General features: G+C 42.9%; 1 protein-coding gene across 2 annotated transcripts in view; it reads left to right on the forward strand.

Annotated features, from left to right (window-relative positions):
• cwc22 (CWC22 spliceosome associated protein homolog) overlaps positions 1 to 24615 on the forward strand; it is a 122661-nt gene that overhangs the window by 42172 nt on the left and 55874 nt on the right. For both annotated transcript variants that reach the window (XM_038789268.1, XM_038789269.1), the window contains 9 exons: positions 1752 to 1868; positions 3731 to 3967; positions 14021 to 14149; positions 15298 to 15466; positions 15594 to 15647; positions 20744 to 20879; positions 20963 to 21169; positions 22424 to 22486; positions 22823 to 22933. In XM_038789268.1, the coding sequence (XP_038645196.1) occupies positions 1752 to 1868; positions 3731 to 3967; positions 14021 to 14149; positions 15298 to 15466; positions 15594 to 15647; positions 20744 to 20879; positions 20963 to 21169; positions 22424 to 22486; positions 22823 to 22933 (1223 nt within the window). The remainder of the gene's footprint in view (positions 1 to 1751; positions 1869 to 3730; positions 3968 to 14020; positions 14150 to 15297; positions 15467 to 15593; positions 15648 to 20743; positions 20880 to 20962; positions 21170 to 22423; positions 22487 to 22822; positions 22934 to 24615) is intronic.

Below are 24615 nucleotides of genomic sequence, written 5' to 3' on the forward strand. Positions count from 1 at the left end.
GCCACCAATAGGCGACACTTCACAAATAGTAATTGGAAACCCTATTAAGCGGAAAGCAAAATTCGTGCAGCATGGTGGTGCAGTGCTTAGTACTGCTGCCTCACGGCGCCGAGGTCCCAAGTTCGTTCCCGGCCCTGGGTCACTGTCCGTGTGGAGTTTGCACATTCTCCCCGTGTTTGCGTGGGTTTCGCCCCCACAACCCAAAGATGTGCAGGGTAGGTGGATTGGCCACACTAAATTGCTCCTCAGTGGGGGAAAAATGAATCGGGTACTCTAAATTTATAAAAAAGAAAATGAAGCCTTAAAGCAAAAAATGAGAAGGAATAATAAAAAGTTGGATTGGATTTGTTTATTGTCACGTGTACCGAGCTAAACTGAAAAGTATTTTTCTGAGAGCAGTTCAAACAGATCATTACGTACTTGAAAATAAAATTAAAATAAAATACATATTAGGGCAACACAAGGTACACAATGTTGGTCTTCAGAGTGTTTTTAAAGGAAGAGAACAAAGTGTTTGAGACAGTACAACTTGGGAAAGGGATTTCCAAAATCTTGAAGCTGCTTTCAGCGGTGTTCTGAATGGAAAGATTTGCGCCGATGATGTGAACCGTAAAACAGAAGGATCCGATTGGCTGCGACATCAATCTGAAGGAGATAAAATGGGGCAAGACTGGAAGGTTTTGAAAAATAGGATGCGTAGTTTAAATTTACAATGTTTGGGTCTGTGAGCCAGTGTTGAAGATGAGATAATGGAACAGGTTATTTTCAGACATTTGGCGTAATTTGGAGCTTGGGTGAATGCATCGAAAGCAAGGCAAGCAGGAAGCATTTGAATAGTCGAATTTTCAGTTGACAACAGCTTGGATGAAGTTTTCAAAACTGGAAGGATTGAGTTAGGCTGTTTTGCATAAGTAGTAACATGTTATCATGGCCACAGATCAAATGTGTTTAAAGACTGCTTAAGGTGGAAGAGTCAAAGTTTTACAGCACAAAAAGAGACCCTTTGTCCCATCATTTCTGCACCGGCAATCAAGTTAATCTATCCTAATCCCACTTGGTCTGTTACCTTGTGTGCTCTGGCATTTCAAGTGCTTGTCTAAATACTTAAATGTGAGGGTTCCTGATTCTATCATTCCCTCAGGCAGTGAGTTCCAGATTCCACCACTCTGTTGAAGAGGTTTTTCCTCAAATCCCCTCTAAATCTCCCGCAGCTTACTTATATCTATACACCCTTGTTATTGGCCCCGCTACTAAACGGAATGAGTCCTAATAAAACCATGATGACTATCCTTGATTGATCCTTGCCTCTCCAAGTGGAAATTAATTCTGTCCCTCAGAATCTTTCCAATAATTTCCCAACCACTGATGCCAGTCAAATAGGATGACAGTGTTTTCTTCAATTCCATTCATGAAACAACATTAAATCCCAGAAGAGATGAGGACCCTGAAAAATGCAGCAAGAGCTAAAATAGGTCAGTAAAAGTAAGTCAGTAAAATGTGCAATGTTAAAATTTCTGTCTCACCACTACCCTAAAATGAATGAACAAGTTTTTCAGTCCAAGACTCCAAGGTCTTGAAAAAGGGTAAAGCTTTAGGGATGGGTGTTGAGAGACGGGGGATGAGACTTTTGAGGTATTGGTGGTCACTTCAAGTGACTTTGATCACTTGTTCAAGTCTAGGTTGCTCTTCCACAGACCATTAGAAAAATGTGGCTTTTGAAAGTGTAACCTTTTTGTATTTTTCCCCTCTAGACGTAAAGGTCTTAACAAGTCGCGGTCAAGATCGCCAAGGGATTATCCTGACAGGAATGCCTGTGACAGAGGACCATCCAGTAATGGCAGATATAATGATAGAAATTTGCACCCAAGGTATTTTTTTCAGTTTTGAAACACAAGGTCGACTAACAATATCAACAGTTGAGATAATTATTAGAACTTAAACTTTGAAATAACAATGGGAAGCCAGCCTATATAGTATTTAGTTATTTTATTTAGTGTTTGCATAGTCATAGAGCCAAGCAATACCATCCTCAGAGGCTCGATCCAGGTCTTCAAGCCTGCCTTCAAGTGTAGTGAGCGGCCAGCTCTTGACTAGCATTGTGCCAGCATTGTGCCTCAGCTGCAACCTGGATGTTGCTTGGCTGCACAGAGGCTTTGGCCAGTCTAGAAATGGTTTAGCAGGGCTCACTGTTGTCGTGGGAGATCCAAGCCGGGTGATCAAACGGGGTCTGTGATGAGAGATCTCTGGTGGATGTTTTCTCCTGCCATAGCACTTCAGCTGTTACTCCTCGATGTGGTAAGTTTACCAATAGGATGGCATGAGAGATAGCGTGCTGTTGGTTGGTTGAGGAGGACATTCAGTAGGGATAGGCTTGAGTTTGTTGAAACCTTCTCAAGTAACTTAACTTGTTGCAATTTCCCTCCTGTTGTGGCTGGAGGGGACAGTTTGCTCAGGGCTGGGAGCCTTGGAAGTTGAGTTTGTCAGAGTTGATGCGCATTGAGTTGCACGTTCATAAGTATGGTGTTGGAAGATTGGTACCATACTGGGGCACAGTAATCTGCAGTTGAGTACGTAATGACAAAAAGGCCCTTAGGGTCGTGACCTTTGACCCATGAAGTACTGCCCAGTTTAGTGAGGTGGTTGTTGCGGGTTTTAATTTTTACTGCACTCTTGATAACGTGCTGTATGTGAGTTCTGTCAAGGTGATGCCTGGATTAACAGCTTGGGGATTATGCTCCAGTTTCTGGTCATCTTTATCCAGGTATCGTGAAGGCGGAATGTACTAGAGAAAGTTTTACCGATGCTTGGTTGTCTTGCACCATGTCTTGCATTAGGTGGCTAGTTTTGCAATATGGTTCTTTAATGTGTCTTCCAATTTTGAAAGTCTGAGCCTCTATGCCACAGCAGATGTCACCTGCATAGATAAACCTCCAGGACTGTTTGTGGATGGGTCCTTGGTGTGCAGGTTTTCTCGGGTTGGGGACCAAGGCACACCATTTAGTGTGGCTCCTTCTACAGCCAGTGGCAATCCACACAATTTAGATGGAGAGAGTCTAGAAATGTCCGTGCCCTCAGAATAATTTTTACACAGTGCTGTCTGTTACTCCAAAACAACTGCAAAACTGTAGGTTTATCCAACGTTCAAGTATAGCTGGCTTTTCTGCAAATCTATCTCCCCTTCAATGTATTGGCCTAGCAACAAGGGACTAATGGATTCTGCAGCAGATGTGATCACCGCAATACATTTTTCCAGCTGTAATGGCCATATTTTCACTGCTTGCTAAAGTCGCTTCTGAATTAAATCTTTGTTGGTATTATCCACCAGTTCCGAATTTGCAGCACAGATCAAAAGAGCCAGAGGCAAGGTGAACATTTCTTTCATATAATGTGTTAGTGTGACCTGAAATGCACTTGCTGAAGAGTGGTTGAAGCAGATCCCAAAGTACTTTAAAAGGCAATTGGGTATATATTTGTGAGGGAATAAATTGCAGTGCTGTGTAGAGGAGTGAAACTAATTGAAAGAGAAGAGCAGGCATGATGGCCCGAATGCTTCCTTTGTGACGAGATTCCATGGCAGATGCAACAGATATTTTCATAACTTTCATAATAAGCTTTGTCATAATGTATATTGGCAAAGTTTATACAAATGTGATGGGAATTAAGATTTTTCATATGAATCTATTATAAATCTTTTAAGGACTTTAACGAGAATAATTGCTGCTTATTTTAGAGATAGAGGCAAAGGGAAAAAAATGAACACCGATTATGAATCAGATCACAGAAAAAGACCAAAATCGCCATCACCTATAACAAGAAATGAAGAAGAAACTGCCATTCAGGGCTCTTCTGAACCACCAATGAAAAAGAAAAAGGCAGAGTTGGATCCTATATTAACACGGACTGGTGGCGCGTACATTCCTCCCGCCCGACTAAGGATGATGCAAGATCAAATTGCTGACAAAAGCAGGCAAGTGGAAAATGAAGTTAAGATCTGTGTTTTCAATTTGCTAAAATTTTTAGATATAAAGTTCTTACAGACAATAGGCATGACTGCACTGGAGTTGTGTTTCCATTTGGCCACTGCATTTGTTGACACAGTTAGCGCTGAGCTCACTGACATATGTTGATAGCATACTTCAGCAATCTTCTGCCCCTTGCTGTGTGCCATTTCTATTTCTTCCACACCCTCACAGAAATTGCGAAAGTAGTAATTTGTGTGAAATATGGAGATGGCTTTGTGCTCTTGTCTCATTCTCATTGGATACTGGTTTGGAACAGGTTCAAGAAGTTTCCTCCTGTTTATTAGATATTCAGGATTGATTTTAAACCCTGGTTGCAATAATTTTGAGCAGTCTTGTTTCAGAATATGGATGCTTCAAGCCTTGAATAACCTGATGGCTTTGAAAAGTAATTGGCATATAACTTCATTTGCAAACACAAGTAAATCTGTTTTATAAATATGAATTATTTTGGATTTTTGTGATTAATTCTAAATAAGGTTTTACTTCCTCTTGTAACTTGAAATATTGCATTGAAACACACTTGGTGCTGGTGTATGACCCTTGCCGTCAATGATCTTTTCCTGGCCAACAGTTGGGGAAACAACTGATTAATCAGTAGTGGACCTACCGTCTCTCTCTCTCTCTCTCTCTCTCTCTGCCTCTGCACCACATTAAAAAGTGTCCATTGACCTACAAATAATATCTCTCCATTTCAGAGTACTGAATTAATATGGGGCCTAATAGAAACCAGTGTTATTGTTATGAAGTTTCCGTCTCCAGATTTGTATAATGTTCCACCACATCTTTTTCCCAAATGGAGATCTCTTGTCCTATCATGGCCCACCTCTCCCATCATGCTTTCAGCTTGTTTTCCTTTCGTTGCAGCCCTCAATACTGAACAACTCAGATTAATTATTAATTGTCTTTATTGTCACAAGTAGGCTTACATTCACACTGCAATTAAGTTACTGTGGAAAACCTTAAGTCGCCACATTAGGGGTACACAGAGGGAGAGTTCAGAATGCCCAATTCACCTAAAAGCACGTCTTTCGGGACTTGTGGGAAGAAACCACGCAGACACAGGGAGAACGTGCAGACTCTGCACCGATAGTGCCCCAAGCCTGGCGCTGTGAATGAACAGTGCTAACCACTGTGCTACAGTGCTGCCCTGTGAGGAAGTTGCCTTCCTCATCAAAATCTTAGATCTTATTCTCCATCCATGGTATTTTCCAATAAATCTTTCTGGGTGACATCAGTTTTTACCTGAATCCATTCTTTCTGGCTGTTGCGAGCTTCCTTGCCTGTGTCGACCTTAAATACTTGACAATGTCATATCTCGAGGCCTTAAATCTCAACCACCAAAAGGACTTAATAATAATCGCTTATTGTCACAAGTAGGCTTCAGTGAAGTTACTGTGAAAAGCCCCTAGTCACCACATTCTGGCGCCTGTTCGGGGAGACCGGTACGGGAATTGAACCCGCGCTGCTGCCTTGTTCTGCATTACAAGCATTACAAGCCAGCTGTTTAGCCCACTGTACTAAACCAGCCCCTAACTGTGCTAAACCAACCCCAGGACTTGTACTGAATGGTTATCCTCAATTCCTTTCTGTTAAATGTACTGCTACCTGCTGTACATTATTTCTCAGAGGAAGAGAGTGGAACAATTTCACAATCCTGCGTATTGATCTCCAAGTACTTTTGGTTACACTAGTGCGCTTCTGTTAAGTCCTCATATTCTGCGTGCTGCACTGTTTTCTGCAACTCCTTCCCTGCAGTCCTCATCAAATGTAGTGCACCCCTTAAACGCAGCTCCTTGATTTTCACTGAACTTGCATTCAGCCATATGATTGCTGACTTCATCAGTATTTCTTTACACAGCACTGTCTCCACCTTTTTGCAGCCCATAAACACAAAGTCCCCTTTGCTCTTACCAGCCATTACTGAATCACTATCTTTTTAATCTTGAAATGTGTTTTCGCTGTGTAATTCAAGTCCTACCTCTCCCAGAATTACTGCATTGATACACTCCATGGCTTACACCCAACCCACAGCACGGAAACTGCCTTGATAAAAGCAATAAACAGCATCCGATCCAACTGGGACCCATGATGCACTGTGTTCATTTATGCTTCTATATTTTGATACTTCCAACCAATGCATTTACCCCTAATTTACACTGCAGCTCATTACGATAAAACTCATTTATGACCAGCTGAAATTGTCCAGTATTTTCTGTTTTTGTTTTCATTTTTTCGGTCCATTTATTGCTACAAAATGAGTATCTTCCCTGCAGCTGCCTTTCCCATAAAGTATTGTTGTTTCCTCCTTGGCTTCATCCTTAATCCCTTCTTTTTGCTAATATTTACCCTTCCATGACACTGTCTGAAAAGTGAAAGTGAGCTTTCATGAGCACAGAATCCCAGATTCACCTGAAGATGTAAGAACCTTAGACGTTGGTTATTTCTTACTTTGCCATTGGCAGATGTCGCTATGTCTTTGTCTTCTGGAAGTTACCAGCTCTTTTCCTTCCTACAGAAGGTTCTTTATTTTATTTTCCCCTTGTTAATATCTATTCCTTTTTCCCTTAGTTACCTGGTGTCTAGCTTTTATTAAAAATATATTTTTATATAGCACATTTTCCACCTTATAAACAAAACACGACACATTAAATATTACACAATACTCATAATAAGCAACTGGCCCACCATCCCGTCCTGTATGTCCCATTTTATATTTACAAAAGAAGCAATCCCTCCCTCCCGCTGATAATTACCAGCTCTTGAAGAAGGAGATGCGCTGCCTCCACCTTGAGTAGAACCCCTTCTCCCACCCCTGGTGGCAAACTTAATCATCTTCAAATGCAGAAATTCCAACAGGTTACCCACCCACGCCGTCGCCCTTGGCGGCTCTGGAGTCCCCCACCCTATCAAAATCCTCTTCTGTGCTATCAGGGTGGCAAAGGCCAACACATCAGTCTCTCTCCCTTCCTGCAAATATCGCTGCGCATGAGCTCGGTGCCACCTTCATCCCAAAAAGCTCCGATATTGTCCCAGAAAAGGACTCCCAAAATCCCACCAATTTTGGGCAGGACCAGAACATGTGCATGTGGTTCACTGGTCCCCATAAACACCGCTCACATCTGTCCTCCAATTCTGGAAAAAAAGCATTCATGCGTGTTTTGGTCATATGCGCTCTGACCATAAATTGAATCAGGCTCAATCTTGCACACGAGAAGGTAGAGTTTTTCCTATGTAAAGCCTTGATCAACACTTATCTCCTTCAACGTGCTCTTTCTCTTTCTTCATCAACTGCCCCAAGATATCGGAGGTCTTTCCCATCCCTATCTCATCCTCCTCTTTTCCAGCAACAAAGCGGGTGGCAACCACGGAAACGTGGCCTGCTCCTTCCTCACAAAGTTCCTAACCTGTAAGTACTGAAACCCATTTCAGCTCAGAAGCTGAAACTTTTCTACCAGTTCTTCCTGTCCTGCAAATCTATCTTCCACAAATAATTCCCGAAACCTTTCTATCCCCTCCCATTCCCAAACCCTGTATGTCGGATACAACCCCGCTGGAATAGTCTATCGTTTCCACATATCGGTGCCCACAGCGACATTCCCTCCAGCTTAAAATGTTGTCTAAAGTGGTTCCAAAGTCTTAAAAAGGCTACAACTCCCGGATTTGTAGAGTATTTATCGGTGAGAACGGAGGTGAAGCTATTACCTGTGCCCACAGACTCGACCCTATGCAGGAAGCTTGTATGTGCATCTGTTCCCAAACGACCCTCCCTCCATGACCCATTTCCAAACCATCTCAATATTTGCCATCCAATAATAGTTAATCAAATTCGGCAATGCCAACCCCCTTGATTGCCTGTCCCTATGCAAAATGGATCAGAGGGAGCTTGCCTGCCCACATGCAGGACAAAATCGTCCTATTAACCTTCCCAAAAAAGGATTTAGGTTAGAAAATAGGGATATTCTGGAAAATAAGAACTTCAGAAGGATTGTTATTTTCACAGTTCGTAATCCGCCCTGCCAACGATAATAGGAGAACATCTCACCTCTTTAATCAGACTTCACCCCTCCTACCAGGTTGGCCAAATTCAACCTATGTGCAGCAAAGCCCAGTTACAAGCCCACCCGTATTCTAAGACACCTGAAACTCGACCCAACCAGCCGCAACTGCAACTTCTCCAAGCCCCTTCCTTGTCCCTGGGGCTCACCAGGAACATCTCACTCTTCCCCACATTAAGTCCGAACCTCGAAAAAGAGCCAAACTTACTCAACACCTCCATAACCCCACTCCTACTGGAGATCAAGTCTGTCATGTATAACAAGTCGTTTGCATATAGGGACACTCTGTGCTCCATACCACCCTCTCTATACCCCTCCACTGTCAATGATCTTCGCGCAATCGCCAGCAGGTCAATTACCAACACAAAAGGTAACCGAGAAAGTGGACATCCTACTTGGTACTCCTATGCTAACAAAACCTATTGTATTAGTGCAAACACTAGCCTTGGGAGCCTTTTCCAACAGCCAAATCCAGGCAATGAACCCGGGTCCAAATCCAAACTGCCCCAACACCTATGCATAGAAGTTTACAGCATGAAAACAGGCCCTTCAGCCCAGCTTGTCCATGCCGCCCAGCTTTTACCACTAAACTAGTCCAAATTGCCCACATTTGGCCCATATCCCTCTCTTCCCAGCTTTCCCATATAACTATCCAAATGCTTTTTGAAAGACAATATTGTACCTGCCTCTACGACTGCCTCTGGCAACTTGTTCCAGACACTCAACGCCCTCTGTGTGAACAAATTGCCCCTCTGGACCCTTTTGTATTTCTCCCCTCTTGCCTTAAACATATGCCCTCTAGTTTTAGACTCTCGTACCTTTGAGACAAAATGTTGACTATCTACCTTATCTATGCCCTTCATTATTTTATAGACCTCTATAAGATCACCCCGAAGCCTCCTGTGCTCCAGGGGAAAGAAAAGTCAGAGTCTATCCAGCCTCTCCTTTTTACTCGAGCCATCAAGTCCCCGTAGCATCCTAGTAAATCTTTTCTGCATCCTTTCTAGTTTAATCATATCATTGGGGGACCAGAACTGTACACAGTATTCCAAGTGTGGCTTTATTAATGTCTTGTACAACTTCAGCAAGATGTCCCAAGCATGCCGAATACCTTCTACACCACCCTGTTCACCTGTGACTCCACTTTCAAGGAGCTATGAAACTGTACTCTTAGATCTCTTTGTTCTATAACTCTCCCAAAATCCCGACCATTAACTGAGTAGGTCCTGCCCCGATTCGATCTACCAAAATGCATCACCTCACATTCATCTAAATTAAACTCCATCTGCCATTCATCGACCCACTGGCCCAATTGATCAAGATCCCATTGCAATCCGAGATAACCTTCTTCGCTGTCTACTATGCCACCAATCTTGGTGTCATCTGCAAACTTACTAACCATGCCTCCTAAATTCTCATCCAAATCATTAATATAAATAACAAATAACAGTGGACCAGCACTAATCCCTGAGGCACAACCTCCAGTTTGAAAAACAACCCTCTACAACCACTCTTTGTCTTCTGTCGTCAAGCCAAGTTTGTATCCAATTGGCTACCTCACCTTGGATCCCGTGAGATTTAACCTTATGCAACAACCTACCATGCGGTACCTTGACAGGCCTTGCTAAAGTCCATGTATACAACTTCGACTGCACTGCCCTCATCTACCTTCTTGGTATCCCCTTCAAAACACTCAATCAAATTCGTGAGACATGATTTTCTACTCTCAAAGCCCGAAAGACACTCCGATTAAACCTGGTTGTACACTTTCTCCGCGTCCGTGGAAATTGTTACCTCCGGTTCCAGACCTGAAGGGGGCAGCATCACAACATTCAATAACCTCATATTGGCCGACAATTGTCAGCCTTTCACAAACTCCTTCTGATCCTCCGCTATCACCCCAGTGAACAGTCCTCCAAGTGTATTGCCAGTATCTTAGCCAGTAACTTCGCATGAGCAGTTAATTGTGATATTCCTCTGGATCCTTGTTCTTCTTCAAGTTTGTGGGAGGTAGCTCCCCCGGACTACCGAGTCATTTCACATTTCCATTAGATGAGGGACCAACTTTGTCGCAAATTTTTTATAAATCCGCTAGGAATCCGTCCGGGCCAGCAGCCTTCCCAGACTGCATGGAACCAATGCACCTCAACCCCTCCACCACCATGGGAAAACCTAAACCATCCAGGAACTATTTTATGTATGAGTCCCCCAACGGGGCCTCAGACCTGTACAGCCTCAGGTAAAAGGCCTCAATCGCCCCATTCACCATTCTGGGTCAGAGACCACCCCGTCCCAGGTCCTTTTATTTGCCCAATCTATCTCTAAGCTACCTGCCATCTCAGCTGGTGTGACAACAACCTACTGGTCTTCTCCCCATGATCATAAAACGCCCCTTGTACCTGATGAAAAAAATGAAAATCGCTTATTGTCATGAGTCGGCTTCAAACAAAGTTACTGTGAAAAGCCCCTAGTCGCCACATTCCGGCGCCTGTTCGGGGAGGCTGTTACGGGAATCGAACCATGCTGCTGGCTTGCCTTGGTCTGCTTTCAAAGCCAGTGATTTAGCCCAGTGAGCTAAACAGCCTCTGATGCAACTGGCCAACCGCTTTCCTGTCAAAATCAATTCTAACTCCATCTGGAGCTACTTCCTCTCCAACAACAACTCCTCTGGGGTGGCCAAATATTGCCGATCCACTGCCAGAATGACCTCCACCAACCTCGGTCTCTCCATCCTCCCCACCTTCTCGCTAAAGATAAAGATTCTTTATTGTCACAAGTAGGCTTCCATTAACACTGCAGTAAAGTTACTGTGAAAGCCGCTAGTCGCCATATTCCGGTGCTTGTTCGGGTACACAGAGGGAGAATTCGGAATTCTCAGCTGGTATGGGAATTGATCCCGTGCCGCTGGCCTTGTTCTGCATTACAAACCAGCTGTCTAGCCCATTGAGCTTAATCAGCCCTATACGCCTTGATTGAAATTTGATCCCCCCCCACCCCCAATTACCACCTTCAACACCTCCCAAAATGGAAGGAGAAACCTCCTTGTCCCTATTGAATTCCTCATACATGCTGATAGCCGTACTGATCCTCTCACATAATCTTTTATTAGTGTCACAAATAGGCTTATGTTTACACTGCAATGAGGTTACTGCAAAAATCCCCCAGTCGCCACTAGATGCCTGTACGCAAAGAGTGAGGGAGAATTCACAATGTTCAAGTCACCTAACAAGCACACCTTATGGGGCTCGTGGAAGGAAACTGGAGCACCCGACATATTCCCTTATCCACCAGCAGTGTCACATCTAACCGCCATGGCAGTTGGCGGGTGCACAGATCCACATAGTGCGGCGCATGGTCTGATATCTCAATCACCGAGTATTCTGAGCCTACCAACCCAGGAAGCAGTGCCTTACCCATAATAAAAAAGTTAATACGGGATTAAACTCCGTGTACATGTGAGAAAAGGGAATTCTCCTCTTTCAGGTGCCCGAACCCCCTGGATCCCCCACGATGTTGCTCACCGAAAAGGCCACCCTCTTATTAATAAGTACTGTGGCTCCCCTTGTCTTCGTACAGAGTTCCGAATGGAACACTTGTCCCACCCACCCTTTCCTCAACCTCGTTTGGTCCTTCATCCACAGTTGAGTCTCCTGCAAAGAAATTATGTCTGCCTTCAAACTCTTTAATGGGTGAACGCGGGTGATCTTTAAATCAGCCCATTTAGTTCTCTCACATTCCAGAAAATTAATCTGGTCTGGGGACTCCCGATACCCCCCCCCCCCCCCCCCCCCCCCCCCCCTCCATCCTGATCAGCCATGACTTAATCATAATGGACTCCCACAGGTCCCTACCTCACCCAAATTCCATGCCTACCCAAGGTGGCCACTGCCACCCCCTCCACCCAATAACTCGACAAAGAAACCTTCATTGTCAGCAAACCCCCGCTCCCCCATCCCAAACAAAGAAACCCACCAAGCTCGCTATCACAACCTAAGTTAACCTCCCACCCCCCCAAAATAACCAGCCATGGCTTTCATAGAATCCGTGCAGTGCAGAAGGAGGCCATTCGGCGCATTGAGTCTGCACCGACACTTCGAAAGAGCACATTACCCATGCCCACTTCCCAGTTTACCCCGCCCCAACACCGTACTCCCAGGACCTAACCTGTATATCCATGGACACGAAAGGGTAATTTATAATGGCCAATCCCCCTAACCCACATGTCTTTGGACTATGGGAGGAAACCAGAGCACCCGAAGGAAACCCACATATACAGGAGGAAAACTTACAAACTCCACGCAGAATGTGACTCAAGGCCATCCCTGGCGCTGTGAGGCAGCAGTGCTAAGGTCTGTGCCGCCCTACTTGCTTCCATTAACCAGCATTTCTGCCTGCAGGGTGATCCCCACCTGAGGCAAAACATAAGTTATATTTGAAAAAAGTCCCACACACTACCCCTGCCCAAATCACTTTTAATCGTGTACCCCAGGCCAAACCATCCCCACATCTTACCCCCCCCCCCCCATGCTTCCCAACATTCCCAATAATTGCTTTAATACACCCAGAGCCTGAACCCCACATGCAGGGTGGCAGATGTTACAATATTTCTCACACACTAGAGTAAAAAAACAACTACAAAAGAAAAAACAAGCAATAACAACCTTAAGCACACTGCCAAAAATCAGCCATGCAGGTGAACCCACCCAGAATCTTCAAATGTCCCCCAGTCCATGTTCCCTTCTTCAGCGTATCGAAGTAATGTTCTCTACCCCCATATGCGGTACACAGGCGAGCCAGGTACATCATACCAAATAGTGCCTTACTCCTAAAAAGAGCAGTCTTGACTTTGTTGCCAGCTCTGCTCCCAAGTCCTGGTAGATTCGGACTGTCTGGCCATCCCAGCTGCACTCCTGCATTTCCTTTGCCCACCTCGGAATCTTTTCCTTGTCCAGGTATCTATGGAACCATACTATGATCTCCCTCGATGGCTCTCCGGCTCTAGGCTTTTTCCTGAACGACCGAAGGGCCCGGTCCAATTCAGGAGGGCGGTCAAAGACCACCAATTGCTCGAACGCCTTTGCCACGTGTTCCATAGTTCTCGCTCCCTCGTGTCGTCCTACAATCCTCAAATTCTGTCATCTGGAGCAACTTTCCAGGTCATCAGTCTTGGCCTTCAACTTATTTTGCCCCTCCCACATCATCAACATCTCTTTTTGTTTAAATGTAGAGTACCCAATCATTGTTTTCCAATTAAGGGGCAATTTAGCATGGCCGATCCCCCTACCCTGCACATCTTTGGGTTGTGTCCACACGAACAGTGACCCAAAGCCGGGATCAAACCGGGGCCTCGGCTCCGTGAGGCAGCAGTGCTAACTACTGCGCCACCGTGCTGTCCTATCATCAACATCTCTGCCTCAAAAGTGACAATTCGATCCTCATGGTCAACGGCCGTCTTCTCCACCTTCTGACTCGGCGCATTCTGCGACTCCAGCCATTGTGCCACCCTCTCCAGGGCTGTCTGAATTGGTTATGCCACTCTCGCATTTTGTTTTTTAAATTTGGCCGAAAGGAACTACACTGACTTGTCTGTCGACCACTGAGCAGGCAACAACGCCGCAGATCCCACCGCCTTCTTTTCCTCTCCTGAGCCACGCGTGTCCTCAGTCCGATGAATGTCCCACATACGACACACTCCTTTTCTGGTAACTTGTCAACATCTCTCATTGGAGGGAGAAATCATAATTCTTCTATTGCACCACTTTTCTACCTGTACCACCCCCGCAAAAAGGGTCAAAAAACAGTCCTCTGGCAGGAGCAGCCTTAAATGCGACCACTCACTTCATGGCCGCCACCAGAAGTCCCGTGTCCAGCTTTTTTTATAGAGTGCTCTGAGATACCATCCTCTAATAATGCCATGCTTGTTTCTCTCTTTTTTTCTATTAGTTTGGCATACCAGCGAATGAGCTGGGAAGCTCTTAAGAAGTCAATTAATGGTCTCATCAACAAAGTGAATGTCTCAAACATAGCTAATATTATTCATGAACTTCTCCAAGAAAATATTGTTCGGGGAAGGTATGTATGTGTGCATTTCATTTTTGTTTGTTTTGCTCAATTAGTGATGTGTTATGGAGTATAGGTTGAGGTTTTGTGGGTATTAGAAAACAAGAGTAATGTTATTTGGAGTTGGTACGAAGTTTGCCTCGAACCTAAAAATTCAAGTAATGGGTCTCATTTTTAAGGAAACATGTTTTAATTGCAGTAAATAAGCATTAACTGCTTTTGTGCATTTGCATTAATTGTGATGGCTATAAATGCTAAGAAATACATTCCCACAAAAGCAGATGCTGAAAATCTGAAATAAAATCAGACATTACAGGAAGTACTGGGCCGCTCAGACAGCACCTGTGGAGAAAGAAACATTAAATGTTTCATGTTGATCACCTTCCATCAGATCACATGCTGATCTGACCTGAGTATTTTCTGTTTTAGTAATGCATCAACTGATTTACTTAAAATGGATTAAAAGAACTCAATGAAGACATGGAAAAATTATTTATGGAAGGCCTGAATTAAATAGTATTAGAAGTTGGGGAAAGTTGTGAATTGGCTTCATAGAACATAGAACGATACAGAGCAGTACAGGCCCTTCGGCCCTCAATGTTGCACCGACATGGAAAAAACTAAAGGCCATCTAACCTACACTATGCCCTTATCATCCATATGCTTATCCAATAAACTTTTAAATGCCCTCAATGTTGGCGAGTTCACTACTGTTGCAGGTAGGGCATTCCACGGCCTCACCACTCTTTGCGTAAAAAACCCACCTCTGTCCTATATCTATTACCCCTCAATTTAAGGCTATGTCCCCTCGTGCTAGCCACCTCCATCCGCAGGAGAAGGCTCTCGCTGTCCACCCTATCTAACCCTCTGATCATTTTGTATGCCTCTATTAGGTCACCTCTTAACCTTCTTCTCTCTAACGAAAACAACCTCAAGTCCATCAGCCTTTCCTCATAAGATTTTCCCTCCATACCAGACAACATCCTGGTAAATCTCCTCTGCACCCGTTCCAAAGCTTCCACGTCCTTCCTATAATGAGGCGACCAGAACTGTACGCAATCATGTTCCAAATATTTCCTCTTTTTAGGTTCAACAAGCATATCTATCAAAATAATTCTGTATTCCTTCTCAATGCATACGTATGTGTTCTTTCCATACAGGGGATTGGTTTCCAGATTTGTTATACAAGCACAGACTGCTTCTCCCATATTTACGCATGTTTATGCTGCTCTTGTGGCAATTATAAATTCCAAGTTCCCTCAAATTGGGGAGCTAATTCTCAAGAGATTGATCCTTAATTTTCGTAAAGGTTATCGCAGAAATGATAAGGTGAGAAAATCTTGCTTCTGGTTTCAAATAAAAATAATTTTTTGCTGTAACAGAAAATATGATAAATCTAGTACAAATTAGTATTGTTCCTAAATTGGCTGACCAACAATTTTTTCTCCCCACCCAGCAACTGTGCCTTTCAGCTTGCAAGTTTGTGGGACATCTCGTTAATCAGAATGTTGTAAGTACAGCTATAAATTCCTGTTTCTGCCAGTGTGTACACAAAGATAATTGTCTGTTCAGTTCCATTCGCAGTTCAGATGGCAGCTTGCAAACTAGACCTGATTATCTATACTTGCAATTATCTGGAAGCATTCTGTTGGAAGGTGGGGCTCAGTTTTGCACTGTTTAATGAAAATGCAACTGAATATTTTTATGAGGTTTCATAGATTCTTAATTAATCTAGAAGTGTAAGTAGTTCTTCATTGGATGGCCAGTACATGGTAGAATTGTATTTGTGCAGTTCTTTTGGGGGGGGGGGGGGTGTCGGTAAACCTATCTGATTCACCAATGTTCTTCAGAAATCTGCCATCCTTAACCTGGTCTGGTCTGGCCTACATGTGACTTCAGAACCATAGCAATGTGATTCACTCTTAAATGCCCTCTGAAATGGCCTAAAACGCCATTCAGTTCAAGGACAACTTGGGATGGGCAACATATGCTGACCTTGTTACTGACGCCCACATCCCATTAAATAATTTTTAAAAACAGCAAAAATTATACATTTTTTAAATGGAGAATACTTTCCAAAATCTGCACTTGCTGAGAATTTGTTTATGAATCAGAAGCTAGAAATGCAAACACTTCAAATGACCATTAAATATATTTTGTTAAATTATGATCCCAACTTCAGACGTCAAATCCAAACCCTTGTCACACCTTTGTATGTTCAACTCCTTTATGTTTCCACTTCGATATGTTGACATTACCTTATCTGCTACTTAAATCCTCACCCATACCGACCCTGCCTCCACGCTTTCCAATCTCACTGGCCTTTCAGCCTCCTCCCTACCTAAACTTTAACTGAGTTAGACCTGTTTTGCATGCAGACTGTTTCATCATCCTTTTATAGCTCCTCAGATAATGAAGCAGACTGTACTTACATGTAGCAAGATGTGGACCATGCTTGGGCTGATAAGTCGCAAGTAACATTCACACCACACAAATGTGAGATGCTAACCATTTCCATCAAGAGAAAATCTACCCGCCCCACCCCCACCCATCCCAATGGCGTTTCCATTATCCAAACCGCACTGTCAACATCCAGAGGAATCATTAGTGAGCAGAAACTTAACTTGTTCAGTAACAGGAATGCTATATCTACAAGACAGGGGCTGGGTAATCTGTGGCAAGTGACTCACTTTTTGATTGCCCAAAGCCTTTCTATCACCAACAAGACTTAAGTCAGGAGTGTATTGGAATACTCTTCACTTGCCTGAGTGAGTGCAAGTTCAGCAACATTCGAAAAGCTCAACACCATACAGGATAAAGCAGCCTGTTAGATTGCCATGCTACCACCATCTTAAATATTCATTCCTTTCACTATTGATGCCTCATGGCTGCAGAATGAACTTTATACCAGATGCTCCGCAGAAACCCATTGAAGCTACCTTGGCGACATCTCCCAAACCTGTGACCTTTATCACCTAGTAGGACAAGTACACGAGGTGCACGAGTCCCCTTCCCAAGTTACACATTCCTGACTTGGAACTAAATCATCATTCCTCCATTGAAGCTGGGTCACAATCCTGGAATTCTCAACCAAGCAGCACAGTTGTAAGTATTTTCACATCACCTGGACTGCAGCTGTTCAAAAAGGTGGCTTACCCTCACATTTGCAAATGCAATTGGGTATGGACAATAAATGATGATGAGAATTCTGCCTTCATCCTTCGAATAACTAAATGATTCATCCTCCCATTTCTGTGTCCCCTCAAATTTTCATTAGGATCCTGACGTGATGGCTTAATTTACAAATCGTTGCCTTGTTGCACTTGCCACTTTCACCGTTTCTAGTTCCACCTCATAACTTCCCTACTTTTTACTGTATTCTTCTGCTCCACTAGTGGCAGCCAAGCTGTCTGTCATCGTCAAGCCTCTTCATGCTGTGTTTGCTGCACTTTCAATAACTTCTCAGTTGATCTCCAGATCAAACATGTGGCTACTCATTGTTCTTTCGACGCCGCTTCATGTTTAATTTTCACATTGGCTATGTCAAAATTGCTATACAAATGCAGGTTGCAAAGGCGTGATCAGTTTTCTTTGTGTATCTTGATGGGCATATATTTGCTGTAAATAAGCAATACTTTTGCTACTTGTTTTTAAACCCATAAACAAAGTGCTTTTTCTTTTTTGCATCACATTTTGGCCATTCATGTCGTTTTAATGTGGACGTACCACCTCAATTAAAGTACTTCTGGAGATTGATGCACACAGGTGTGTCACCTGCATGTGCGTGAACATGTTGAAAGGGTGGAATCATAACATCACAGACTGGTGTGGCACACAGTACTAAAATTGACTTGTGGTTATGCAGAGAGCGCATCTTCCTTATTGTAAAACAACAAGCGTTTGGAAGCAAGATAGGCACGGTTCTGGAACTATTTAAAGGGCTACTTATTAAGCTCTGGCTTTTGCTTTGCTTGTGCGAGGGCAAAGTTGGTAGAAGCACCATTGTGATTTCCTGGAGACGTTTGAAGTTTCTGCTGGCTACAGAAAATATGATATGAGGACAGTACTTGCAGTACCACTATGTAAAATGAGCAGGGCAGGCAAAGGAGGAGGCAGAGGGGAGGAACTATCCATGGAAGGCCCTTTCCTAATGAGCTCTTCTGGGTGCATGACGTCTACCTAGCAGTGATTCAAAAACAGTAGCCCAGGAGGCCTTGCTTCATTACAGAGGTAATGGTAGATACGTATCACATGTTTAACAAAGACCAGGCACCTCAACCATGGATAAAGACAACCCTCCCAGTGACTGTGAAGAACACTGATGCACTTTTTTCTTGACCAGTGGTTCCTTCCAGCCAAGGGCTGTCAAAGTGAGTAAAGTATCTAATTCCGAAGTAGCCAGGAGCTGAGAGTGTTTCAGGAGGAGAGTGAGTTCTTCCTGTTCACCTTGAGGAGCGGAGGCCTAGATAGTATAAAAGGGTATGTAGGCGTGTCAGGATAGTGGCCTTCCTGATGATGCAGGGCAGCTTCAATTGCTTGCAGGTGGTTTTGTGGGTGCCTCACACCAATGAGTGATAACACAAAGTGCAACATTCAGGTTCAGTCTGCCATTGGTGCGCAACCATGTGAGAAAATAATCTTGAACACGCACCATCCTGACAACAGTATCAAAGCTTTTATCCTCCCAGTGTTCTTCAATTCCCTCCTGGGCTACTGTTTTTGAATCATTGCTAGGTAGACGTAGTGCACACAGAAGAGCTCATTAGGAAAGGGCCTTCCATGGATAGTTCCTCCCCTCTGCCTCCTCCTTTGCCTGCCCTGCTCATTTTACAATTCCCTTAGGACCTCCTAAGACACACAGCAAGATAGCTGCTCTGTGACAAGGGCAGCCCCCTCCACAAATGACTTGGCATATGACCCTCATCTCACCACGCAAGGTTAGGGATTCTTCAGCAAGCATTCTGGAGCCGCAAATAACACCGTGAAGCTATCTATCCGTCTCTTAAAGCAGAGATTTTGCTGCTTGCATCACACAGTAGAGAGGATATCTAAAGTCCAAACCCGAGAGGTCTCCATGTTTAGTGTAAGTTGCTGTTCTCTCTGCAATCTCACCACTGTCTCCAGGGGTCCAGAAACTACCTTGGGAGGGAGAGGAAGGGAGAAGATTACTTAAACTGAATGGAATGTTGGGAATTCATATTTCCAAGAAATATGTGGCTTTTTTTAATTGAATGGACTTTGAATTACTTGGACACTTCTTTAGGAACTCACTTTTTGTTAAGAAAAAGGTTATTAAGTTCACAATAGACTGAACAAGTTGCCTTTTCCAAGAAGTCAAATGATTTCAGCTAAATGATAGAGTAAGGCACCCTGGGAAATTAGAGCTATTTGTTTTACTTGAGGTTTAATTGCTGGAGGAGAAAAACTACTGGTCAGAGGCATAGAATCATAGAATTTACAGTGCAGAAGAAGGCCATTCGGCCCATCGAGCCTGCACCGGCCCTTGAAAAGAGCACCCCACTTAAGCCCACACCTCCACCCTATCCCAGTAACCCCACCTAACCTTTTTGAACGCTGAGGGCAATTTTATTATGGCCAATCCACCTAACCTGCACAACTTTGGACTATGGGAGGAAACTGGAGCACCGGGAGGAAACCTACGTAGCCCACGGAGAACGGGCAGACCCGCACAGAGAGTGATCCAAACCGGGAATCGAACCTGATAACCCTGGAGCTGAGAAGCAACTGTGCTAACCACTGTACTGCCATGCTGCCCCTGATGAGGAAGAGGCCCTGATGATTTTACTGGAAACCATCTGACTGGGCGGAGTTTTGGTTTTGAACTTGTGATTTGTACTCCGTTTTGAGAATAAACTGAAAGGGCAACTCGTTCTCTCACTGTGTTGCCTGAATTCCAGTGTCCAGCTGGAGATTCCCATCTCCATATAACTCCTTCGTATTTGGAAACCTGAGAAGCAGAGCCAAGAGAGAGATCCAAGGATATTGACCCAGCTCAGTTCTCTTTCTCACTAAAGCTCCTTCAGAAAGAACTTACAGACAGCTACTGTGACCAGAGTTCTGTCTTCAACTGCAAGGACATCAGATAGCACAGGGCTAAATAGCTGGCTTTTAAAGCAGGCCAGCAGCGCGGGTTCAATTCCGGTACCAGCCTCCCCGAACAGATGCCGGAATGTGGCGTCTAGGGGCTTTTCACAGTAACTGCATTTGAACCCTGCTTGTGACAATAAGCGATTTTCATTTCACTTCAGTTTTTTCATCAAAACTCTTCTGACTTCTTTCTCATTAGGTTTTCCTATTGGCCAGAAGGTGCTATTCCCTTAAACACCAACTTCGGCAGAGACCCTATTTGTTTTGTCCTTGGTGTGTATGTGCTGGGATTTAAAGGGGTATGGAGTTACATTTCCAGATTACAGATTATATGTTAACCAGTTTTTGCAACTTGTTTTTAAAAAGCCATTTTGTTTTATAATAAATAAATCACAATGGGAGGGGAGGGGAGGGGGGGGGGGGCGGATTTCAAATAGGACAATGCTAGATTAAAAAGTTATGCACCAAACAAATTCTTGTTTTTTGCTTCTGAATTAGGCCCATGAAGTGCTTTCTTTGGAAATGCTTACATTACTGCTGGAGCGGCCCACGGATGACAGTGTTGAAGTGTCAATTGCTTTTCTGAAGGAGTGTGGAATGAAGCTGACGGACGTTTCTCCTCGAGGCATTAATGGTAACGGTATAGCTGAACTCCAGAAGTTCAACATAATTAACTCCAATTTTGCTTCTTACTCAACTTGTGATTTTGTTTTGCAGCAATATTTGAACGCCTTCGTAATATCCTTCATGAATCTCAGATTGATAAGCGTGTCCAGTACATGATTGAAGTGATGTTTGCAATTCGAAAAGATGGATTTAAGGATCACCCAATCATACCTGAAGGCCTTGATCTTGTTGAGGAAGAGGATCAATTTACTCACATGCTTCCTTTGGAAGATGAATATAATCCTGAAGATGTTCTCAGTATGTATTTGAATAAAGAGATCCATAATCTATCAACAGCTGAAAATAAACTATATTGTGCACTTATGAGATTGTTTATGCAAGTGTGCAGATCCTTTGCTTTTGATTTTCTCCTGTTCAGTTTTACACAGTGGAGATTCCGTGTAGTATACAGAATAACTTGTTGGAACAGTGTAATGATTACAATAGAGTATAATGAAAACTAATGCATATTGATTCCTTCAAAACTGCCAAAAGTACACATGGACCCAGATCTTCTGATGGAATTAGTGATGACTATTCACATGTACACAGCTGTTGTGCATCAGGACCTAGAGGAAGTCCCAACCTGCAGACTAAGAATGTCAAACATCCAACAGGCAGAGCGTCCATGGATGCTTCTAAAACTGGCCCCACCATTGTAGATTTGGGCAAGATACCTTGCCCAGAAATTTACTCCAGAGTACTCTAGCTGTTAATAACCTCCACCCACCACTCCCACCCCTCCAGCTGTGTCCACTTCTAATCTGTTGGGTAAATAAAAATCAATGCACTCAGACCTAATGCACTTTACCATTTATTTCATTTGATGTACTTTATGATTTCATGTCAAGACTTTTCCATGTAGCCTTATAGTAACTGAAGGTTATACAAACTCATCAATTAAAAGATTTTGAAAGATTAAAGTATATTTTTTTAAGTGCTTAGGAACTTCAAAAAATTCACCATAACACTACAATCCTGCTGGACTTAAGGGGGCATTACTTGTTCTGCTGACATCAAAGTAGGTGTGGCCTCTGCATTTTTGTAGCTTGCCACAGCCCCTCGCCACTGGACAGATTTCTTCACCTGTTCAGTGGCGGCGGAATTCTCTGGCCTCTCCAGAAGCGCATCCCTGCCCACAGGTTTTCCGGCGGCATTAGGTGGCTTCAGCGAGAATTCCCATTTAAAGCAGCGGGAGCAGAAAATGCCGCCTTCAGTAAATGGCATGCTGCCTCCTGCCACCAAGAAATTTGCAGCTGGAAGACTGTAGAATCCTTCCCACTGTCTTTGCAGATGGCTGCATCCGGCAACAATTCCCTTAAGCTCCAGCGCAAAAAATGATTGCCGCAGTTTTAATTGTGGCAAGCGTCATAGCCTCTGGTGTTCTGATGATCTGCTTCATTATTTAACCATTTGACATTTCTTAAGCATCATTGCAATAACTTTACTTTTTGTATTGTTTGAAAACCTATTAGATGAATTTTCATCATGATAAACTCTTATCTAATATAGATGTCTTCAAGATGGATTCAGACTTCCTTGACAATGAACAGAAGTATAAAGATCTAAAAAGAGGTGAGTTTTGGCATGATTTCATGAAAGACTGAAATCTAACTATACAGTAGAAGCTATTCCTTATTAGCTTTAATAAGACTATGTGTGAGGAGTGAAAGTAGAAAAGCTGTTTAGTTCGTTTTTATCCAACCATTTCTTGAATTCTTACCAGATCAAGATTTACTCTTACTTTCCATATGCCTTATACTTGTTCCTTACATATTGATCACCAGTTCCTTGAATGATGTATTGTTTAAACTTAATAAACACTACTGGAAATAATAATTCAAACTTGTTAGAAAGTAGCATTGCTGGTCATCACAAACTTAATGGTTATTATAAATGTCTTCCACACAGAAATCCTTGATGAAGGTAGCAGTGACTCTGGGTCTGGCGATGAAGAAGATGGTGGTGATGATGCTGGTGATAGTGATGATGACAATGATGAGGATGGTGATGAGGAAGAAGGTAAGTGATTTTTCATTTTTGCTTAATTTCAACATTGCAGATTTTGAACTTCATTTATTAAGAACCCTGCTGATAAATGCTAGGGTATCCCAAAACCCAGAAGGGTAACTTGGAACACCAGTTCTTAGTGGTATGTATTTTTAATTTGGTATAATGTGAGAAAAGATTTGCAAGCCAGTGAGAAACAGTCCAGCCTGTAACCAAGTAGTAAAGAATATTTATTAACTTTAAAGAAAGTGCGCAAAAAGAAACACTACAATAGTACACTTAACTACAATAATAGCTATACACACGCACCATTTCTCATAAAGTTAACCCTTGTTCCCAACGACCTATGTTTCCTGAAATCTGAGAAATGCCCCTTTTCCCAAACAACATTGAATATTACATAACATTGTGAGCTAAATGCAGCACATAGTTACCACCCACAAGTTATTTTCCAGGTATGGGAAGTCGGTCTTCAGTTCAGTGTAGCAGTTCTGCTCGCAAGTTTTTTTTAAAACAGCAACTTGGGAGAGCCTACTTTTTCCAGCTGGGTGTGGCTATGATGGCTGCTTCCCTCCTGCTGCACTCAGCTCTCCTATGGTTATACTGTTCTTTCCCTTTGATATTATGTTATCTTAATAACACCTCAGACCAGGTTTTTAGGATAAGCAAATTATATTCTTCTTCTCTCCACTTTGAACTTAATCTTCTGTGGTTCGAACACCTATTTCTATATATCATTGTTTTCCCCTCGTCACTTGGGTAAAGACTTATTTTCCGACTGCTACTCTAATTTGTATCTCAAAAGCACTCCTTCAGATAGCTACACTCATCATTTCCCCTTTTATCTGGTTTCTTTACTTCATTCTATCACAATTTCAGTTTTAATCTTGCTTTTACTGAACTCTTGAATCTTCCTTTATCTCCAGTATCTTAACATATTGCACAAATATCATATTTCTATTACAGTGATAACTTTGAAAAATAGGTTACGCATAATTTCATGGGTTGAGTTTTGGGATTTAAAGATATTGCAAGGATCTTTACTCATAGTTATGCAGTATTTATGAATTCAGATTTTAAGAAACCCTCTTAAAATATTGTTCTTATCAGACAAAGATTATTTTGTCATGTTTTTCAAATTGTTTTTCAAATTTTGGTGTCATTGGGAAGGCTCCATCTTATTTCCCATATCTAGTAGCTTTGGGAAATAATTTTTGGCCTTTCCCTTGAATTGCTTCTGATGTTTGCAAATGGCATTCCCAAATTCGTTTGAATTTAGATTGGGAATTCCAAGATATTAACCCAGCAAAGATGAAGAAAAAGAGGAAAATAAATGCTTGCATCTATATATTGACTTTTAGTATGTCCAAAACTGCTTTGCAGCCAAGTAAATACTTTGGAAGTGGAGTCACTGTCATAATTTAGGAAACAATATGTCTTAATTTGAATGCTGTGCCACCTGGAACCGGTGGTTGTTGCCCTTGCTCTTCTCATCGATAGTGACAGCAGGATTTAAGATTTTGTTGACATGTATCCTTGGCATCTACTTTCTCCATTTGCTTCCTTTCAGTGATGATATCTCGAGGAACAGGGTCAATTTCCTCTCATTTAATGGTAATACTCAGCTTGACCTCTCAAACCCCTCCTTTGACCCTTCCATCCAATTTTGTCAAACTGCTCGTCTCACATTGCAC

The sequence above is a fragment of the Scyliorhinus canicula genome, chromosome 2 (genome assembly GCF_902713615.1).
Source record: "Scyliorhinus canicula chromosome 2, sScyCan1.1, whole genome shotgun sequence".
In the NCBI taxonomy this organism is placed as follows: Eukaryota; Metazoa; Chordata; class Chondrichthyes; order Carcharhiniformes; family Scyliorhinidae; genus Scyliorhinus; species Scyliorhinus canicula.